This window comes from Morone saxatilis, unplaced genomic scaffold (assembly GCF_004916995.1).
Source record: "Morone saxatilis isolate NCDOM2014 unplaced genomic scaffold, NCSU_SB_2.0 Contig12, whole genome shotgun sequence".
Classification (NCBI taxonomy): domain Eukaryota; kingdom Metazoa; phylum Chordata; class Actinopteri; family Moronidae; genus Morone; species Morone saxatilis.
The window spans coordinates 930,052-937,429 of record NW_023339674.1 but is presented as its reverse complement, the minus strand read 5'-3'; the positions used below and the strand labels follow the sequence as shown (position 1 = coordinate 937,429).

General features: G+C 42.8%; 1 protein-coding gene across 1 annotated transcript in view; it reads right to left on the bottom strand.

The window, feature by feature from the left end:
* Window positions 1–7,378, bottom strand: part of mast2 (microtubule associated serine/threonine kinase 2) — a gene marked incomplete at its 5' end in the record, with an annotated part of 41,686 nt that overhangs the window by 7,852 nt on the left and 26,456 nt on the right. Inside the window, 10 exon segments of the mRNA XM_035653533.1 lie at window positions 368–595; window positions 1,288–1,467; window positions 1,816–1,958; window positions 2,255–2,409; window positions 3,481–3,590; window positions 3,686–3,808; window positions 3,987–4,088; window positions 6,470–6,635; window positions 6,907–7,039; window positions 7,196–7,334. Coding sequence (XP_035509426.1) covers window positions 368–595; window positions 1,288–1,467; window positions 1,816–1,958; window positions 2,255–2,409; window positions 3,481–3,590; window positions 3,686–3,808; window positions 3,987–4,088; window positions 6,470–6,635; window positions 6,907–7,039; window positions 7,196–7,334 — 1,479 coding nt within the window.

Genomic DNA, 7,378 nt, shown 5'->3' with positions numbered 1-7,378 from the left:
TTTCCTGTAATATTTTGTTTCAGTATCATCCTGCTATGTAGTCACATTCGTGCACGTAGCGCACGCAGACATCCATCATTATTTACGAGCTGAAATGTGATGGTAAGATGGTAAACGGAGGTAAAACTAATGATTTAAAAACAATCTTTTTTCTCCCCGTTTGTATAAATTGTAAATTATTAATTTAATTAATATTATTTTGTTTCATTTTCCCTGTTACGTCTGTGAAGATCCTGATAATTTCTGAAGTCGTATAAAAAGCTTCAGAAATACTAATCACACCTAATCAGACACGGGAGCTGCCTGGCGCTCACTGTGCTCCTGGCGCTCAGCATTCAGCCGCAGCGTCTCCCCCCCTCACACTGACCTGCAGGGATCATCAGCGACAGCGTGGTGGCGGAGGCCGACTTGATGACCTTGTTGAGCGGCCTGGAGCTTGGCGTCGCCGCGTGTTTGTCCGCGTCCCCTGAAAGCAGCCGATGGCGAGCCCTGCGAGCCGCCAGGTCGCTGATGGCTCTCGGAGTGGATGGAGAGTCGCTGTCTGACGCGACTTTAGCGGCGCCGCCGTTACTGCCGTTGCCGCCTGAACTACCCGCTGAGGAGGACAGGAGACAGAGGGCGCTCAGATACATTCAGCTGTGTGTGTGTTAGTCAATGAATGGAGCTAAAATACAGTTCAGATCATTAATATATTATAAATATTAATATTATATATATACATAATATTAATATATAAGTTCACAGACAGAGAAGGTCGATCTATATACATTTTAAAGTGGGAGAATAACGGTCAGAATATTGGGGATCAGTGTAAAAGAGAAATAAAATAAAGCTTATGTTTAAACTGTAAAACTGTAATTTAAATTAAAACTTAAGACAATTAGGTTTGTTTCCACAACCCTCTTAACATCAAATTCAAGGACTTTCCAGGCCCAATTCCCTCAAATCCAAGGACCCAACAATGGCGTAGTTTGAGACACAGATCGAGGTCAGTTACTGTTTTAATGCTGATCATTTTATAATGAGAACTAGCAGCTTTACAGAAGCTCACAAAGAAACTTCAATTTCTTTTCTTGCACAAAATATATAAATTCAAGCACTTTCAATGAGGCCTTGATCTTTTCCCTCTCAAATTCACAGATTCAAAGACCTGTGCGAACCCTTTTCAGTAGCAATGACACATCTGTGGTCACAACTAAACAGATCATTGTCATGGCCCTTGTTCAGTCCCACTGCTTTTAGCCGCTGATTTAAAAGTGTAGCTGTGTCTCGTGTGTTTGCACTGACGTGTGAGCGTGGTCTTGCTCAGCTGACTGGAGGTGGAGCTCGGCGTGGTGGGAGACTCGTCCAGCTTCAGCTCTCTCTCCACTGGGAGCTCTGGGATGGCGAGGGGCAGATCGTCACATCGCGGGCCCCTCACTGCACTCGGACCCAACAGGCTGGGGCTCTTACGACTTCCGGCCGCACCTGAGAGAGCGACGATACAGAGTCAGGACACCCACCTCTGTCTGAAACTAAACATCTTTACAGTTTGGGAGTTTCATCAGTTTCTGTTTAGAGTGTCATCTGGTGTCTATGAATCGCTCAGAAACTCTCACCGGGACACTGTACACTGCTGTGAGGGAGAGTAACAGGGATTTCTAGCTTTTTCTAGGCATGTTTTTCAGCTTCATCTGGGTCAGACACATCACATATTCTTACAGCCTTTTCTACAGAGGCCACAACAGCTTTCTCTTATTCTGTCCACTGTTTCTGGGCCCATCAGTTTCTCTCCCGACAGCTAGCGACCGTCAGGATATCCTTCCCGTGTCTTACCTTGATCTCCCTCTTCCTCCGAGGAGATAGCGAAGCGTGGCATCTCGATGATGGCTGAACAGCAGCGCCTCCGGACTGTCAGCGGCGGGCTGGAGTCGCTCTCCGTGTGGGACGACTCCGAGACAGACAGACGCTTCCGCAGGCTGGTGGTGGTGGGGGGGGGGAATAGAGAGGAGATGAGAAACACTCAGAAAACTGACACAGACACCAACCAGACCACAATGATGAAAAATACTGTTTTAAATTGCTCTGAATCAAGAAAGAAAACTCAAAAAAATACACACAGTAGCAGCCAATATAAATGATATAAATGAAATTGTTATTTTTAAAGTTTAGATTATTAATTAAGATGTTAACAATGAGAAAAAACTCTGTTAAGTACAGGAGATGAACCGGAGATAGAGGCTGTGGGGGGGTTTAAAGGAGGTGAAGAACTCACATCTCTGGAGATCCCACCAGCCAGGATCGATCTCTGGACTTGAGTCCACTCAGGCTGTCGATGCGATCTCCTCCCTCCTCACTAAGGCTGCGTTTGGTGGGAGGAGGAGTCCTCTTCTCCTCGTGCAGAGACAGACGCTCCATGCTGCTGTACACCTGCACACAACATGTCATACAGTATGTGAAGCTACACGCTTTCTGCATGGACCTGATGCCACCTTAAGTCTTTACAGCGAGGCTTAAGGTGGACTTATTATACTACAGATACATTATTATCTCATAGAAATGGTCCATCAAGGCCTACATTGGTATTTTTGCTTATTGTGAGGTTTCCTAAAACTTTTTATATTCCCTCAAATCTGTATCAGTCAAAAGTATTTAAATCGAGTCATAAATATAAAAAAATACAATAATTTGACCTATTTTTTCATTCAATTTAATTAAATAAAAACAAGAAACACAGTGATTCATAAGATTTCTAATGTAGAAACATGAACAGAATATTTCTGGATGATTCTGTTTTACTTTCATGTTTTAGCTGCTATTTTAGATCCATTTAAACAGGATAATGTAAAAAAACACGTGCCTGTAGGATGTCTGCTGGGTTTAGAGCCAATTCAATGATTTTTTATAAAAAGTTTGAATTAAAGAAATCTGCATCTGAATATTCACAAATATTGATCCCTGTGGACCAGAACTGATGGTTGTTTTCATTTTCTCTGTAAATATACTATAATAATAATATATACGATAAATGTGTATAATAATGTCTCATAAATGTATAATTCCAAATGTAAAATATGTTAAAAAGAGTATTAAAATGCATAAAAATCAGCATTTTGCTTGATTTGATTTGGTCTGTGCAGAATTTCATGAAAATGATCAATAATATATTTTACATTTTACAGAGTTTTACAGATAATCGAACTTTATATTAATCTACTGAGATTGTTTATCGACAGCTCGTATCTCAGGAGAACGTTCAGACGTGTTTTCAGACGAGATCGTTCTGGATGTGCGGAGCTTGTCTGAGGAGTTTAGAACGAAGGGCTGTGGTCGAGCGCAGCTGTTGTGTTGGAGACGCGCTGCTCGGCCACACCGCTGCGCTGTGTTTGGAGCCGGTAGCTGTGTTGGGAGCGAGCTGTGTTGGAGCTTGTTGGAGCGGCTGTGTTGGAGGCGAGCTGTTGGAGCGAGCTTGTTGTTGGAGCGAGCTGTGTTGGAGCGTACCTTGCTGAACCGAGGCGAGCAGGAGGAGAACTGTCGAATCTCCACGTGTTCATCGTCGTTGGTGTCGTCCTCTTCTTCTGAATCCAGGTGGTGGTACCGGTCGGAGCGCGCTGAGACACACACACACAGACAGACAGTGATTAGGCTGCTGACTCTCAGAGAGGGAGTATCTGGGAATATCTGGATGAAGCGATCAGAGACGTACTGTCGAAGTAGCTTGTGTCGTCCTCAGACTCCAGCTGGGGAATGAACTCGGCCTTCTGCCTCAGGAGGCTGTTCCAGTCCAGCTCTGTGAAGAACGAGTGCTGCTTCACCTCAAAGGCGCTTCCTGTGGAGATGAAGGAGAGAAGGAGGGGAGGAGAGGCAACAGAGTGAGACATCAGCAACCACAGCGGCGGATTTGACCCGCTCTGGGCCAAACATTTGGTCTTCCTTCATCCTTTCTTTTGACATTCAAAGAGAAACTGGAACACAGGAAGGCGACAGAGAGAATCAGTGAGTGTCACCTGTGCCCAATCTCTCCAGAGGATCCTGTCTCAGCAGTTTGGAGATGAGGTCCTGAGCCTCCTGCGGCAGAGCTTCCTCCTCCTCCGGCCAGATGATCTCATCTAACACACACAGACACACAGACACAGCGTTACTGAGATGAGATGTGCTCATGTCTGGAAGCAACATGAATCCAAGCGTTTAATGGTAAATCAGTTATTTATTTTAAGGAAATTAGATATCTTGTGGAAAATGAACGGTTGATGGGCGCTGTTCAAATCAAATAAATAAATATAACCACAGAGGACTCTGAAGAGCTTAAATAAAGAACTACTAACTCACTAACTAAAACTAACTCCTCTACTTTAGCGTGTCTAGATAAAGATCCACTAAGTGAGAAAAGAAATAAAAACTTTAGTGACTGCTTGGACAATGAGGACAGTATAGGAGTGGTTCTGGGGGTTATTGAGGATGCTAAATCAATTTCTGGCCTTATTTCAACTCCCGATTGGCTGATTTTGATTAATTAATAATTCATTTTGAGTCGATTTTGAGGTTATTTATATGTTTAATACATTGGACCTGCATTTTGGAATCAAGAAAGCTCAGTGTCATTGGTGTGAATGTTCACATGTAATATTTATTCAAATCTTATCACTGACTTGTGTCTTTGCTGCTGTTGTTATATATTAAACACATGAATAACCTCAAAATCAATTCAAAATGAATAAAATGAATTAAAGGGAGATGATGCCGCTGCATCCTCAATAACCCCCTAAAACCCACTCCTATATTGTCCAGCCAAGCTGTTAGTGGAATATTGTCTATAGAGGTGATTATTAATGCTAATAATACTAATTGCCCAACACATGCAAGTTAGTATGTAGCAGTTTCTTTGCTAAGGAACCATAAAACTTTGGGGTTCAACATTTCCGTGTTCACAATGAGGCTCTAGTGGCATCGTCTCAACATGTTGTTTCTCACCGTACTGACACATAAAAACACAGAACCTCAGTTCTTTATCACCTGTGTGCTTCTACGTGGACAGACACACTCAGACGGTCATAAAGGAGACGCGCTGGGATCAATACAGCTTTATGATCATTGACTTGACCTTTCATTACAGGCAATTCAAAGGAGGAAAGAAATCACAATTGATTTTATTCCTTTGAGTTCAGCCTGTTCTTTCCCTGCTGCAGAATCAGAGTCAGACCATTTCAGGTGTTTCATACTTTAGTTCTTATATGAAATCCACTGCAGAGCTGCTTCCTGTTTTAACACAGACTCATATTAAATGTATGAAAGAGGATTTCAGGTCACCTGATTAATAATCTGACTATTAAAGAAGAAACAAACCTTTGTGATGGCTTTATTTTAAAGATTCCTTCATAATATGTAATTCTTTGTTATTTGAGTTGTTTGTACAACAGTTCCAATATCAAGTAAACAAATAAACAATTGTATGAATCCCTACATGTATTCTGGGCTACGGCCAGTAGGGGGTTCAGTGAGTCCGCAGTGCGCAGACCGACTGTGTGCAGACGACAGCAGTGATTGCATTTACCTTCATTTAATCTCACAAATAAGCAGTTTAGATCAGTGGTTACCCCTTAAATCTCTTACTTAGTGAGTCATTTGACATTTTCTGGCTGTTTGATTTCAATAGTATTGAGTTGTTGACTGTCAGACTACGAGTAATCGTAACGTGTCGAGGTGGAATATGATATCTGTTGTTTTCCATCCTGTTCATCAGTCTGTGACCCCTCAGGTGGATTTAGATTATTTGTTTAAGTGGAAACTGAGTTGTGCCAAGTTTGCATTATGAATTATGTCTATGTGTAAAATAGGATTACTGAGTTGAGATCTTCTGTCTATATGACGTTGATTGATTGTGAGCTTTGGATATGTTATTGTTAATTGGTGTGAAATCTGTCTAACTTAGAGTCAAAAGCTCACAGTTAAGTAGGTTCATGGTGAAATCTATGTATCTGTCATATGGTCATAAAGGTTTAGCTTCTCCTATAGCGCCGCCTAACTGCTAATATTTGTACCAGTCGACTCCTGTCTCATGGCTCCCTGGCTGCAGACCATTCCTGTGTGGAGCAGTTTATCATCCAGCACGTTGCCACACGTTTAATATAATGGCTTCTTTTACTTTGGAGTCTCTGGATTTTCATTCCACTGAGTGAGTGAGTTTTTGTGGTTTTGTTTTGCCCCGATGTCTCAGAAAATACACTTGAGTATGGCAGTATTTTGTTTTGTGAGACAGTATTGATTTTTGCTATATAGCAGGGTTGTAAAATCATGTTTTGGTGTGTTCCTTACACTATGACAGCTTTAAAGTAGAAGAAATACACTATTGTACCTGCTGTGGTGGCTGTAAAGCGTCTGTCTGCTGCTCTACAATGACACCAGTGACTACGATGTCACCTAAACTGAGTGAAATAAAGGCCATCGGACCTGGACTGGAGAACAGCAGCGTTAAATCAGAGCCAATACTCACCACTGATGACCTGACCGAACAGTTCCTCCGGTGTGTCTCCGAAGAAGGGAGCACAGCCCACCAGGAACTCGTACAGGATGACCCCCATCGCCCACCAGTCCACCGGCTTCCCGTAGCCCTGACGCAGGATCACCTCCGGGGCGATGTACTCCGGAGTGCCGCACACCTGAGGAGACGTCAGAGCAAAGGAAATCAGTAACAGCCAATTGTACCCTCACAGCAGGGGGCAAAGGTTACAGTGGTGCCTTTGAACTCACTGCAGACTAACAGAAATACTTACAGACATTTTATGATTGTCAGTAACTTTTACTATACATATTATCACATTTTATTGCAAAATGACACAAAAAAACAGAACAATGGTTTTGGAAAAGCTGATGCAAACTTCTTCATTTTGGGCCACAAACTCTCTGGTAGGGAAAGAGGCGAGCTGGTACCTGCTTGTCGAGGAACTCTCGGGTGTCTTTCTCAATGTGTCCTTCGTACAGGTTCGTGGTCAAACTCATCAAACCGATCTTTGAGAGACCGAAGTCTGTGAGCTTAATGTGTCCCATGGAAGTGATGAGAAGACTGCAGGAGAGAATATGAAAGGTTTAAATGAAGTTACGATGATCTGAAGGTAAAATGAGTGTTTCTGTCTCTGGAGTCTGTCTCGGAGAGTGATAGTGATATTACGGCTGTTGTCAGAGTTAGCGGGAGCTGCGTGTGAGTGTGTTTGTGTCTTACTTGTCAGGTTTAAGGTCTCTGTGCACGATGCCATAGTTGTGAAGATACTCTAATGCGAGGACGGTCTCTGCAAAGTACATCCGAGCCATATCGACCGGCAGAGCTCCGATATTCTTGAGCAGCGTAGCGCAGTCTCCACCTGCAGAGACAGTCACAACATTAAACACAACACAACTACTACTA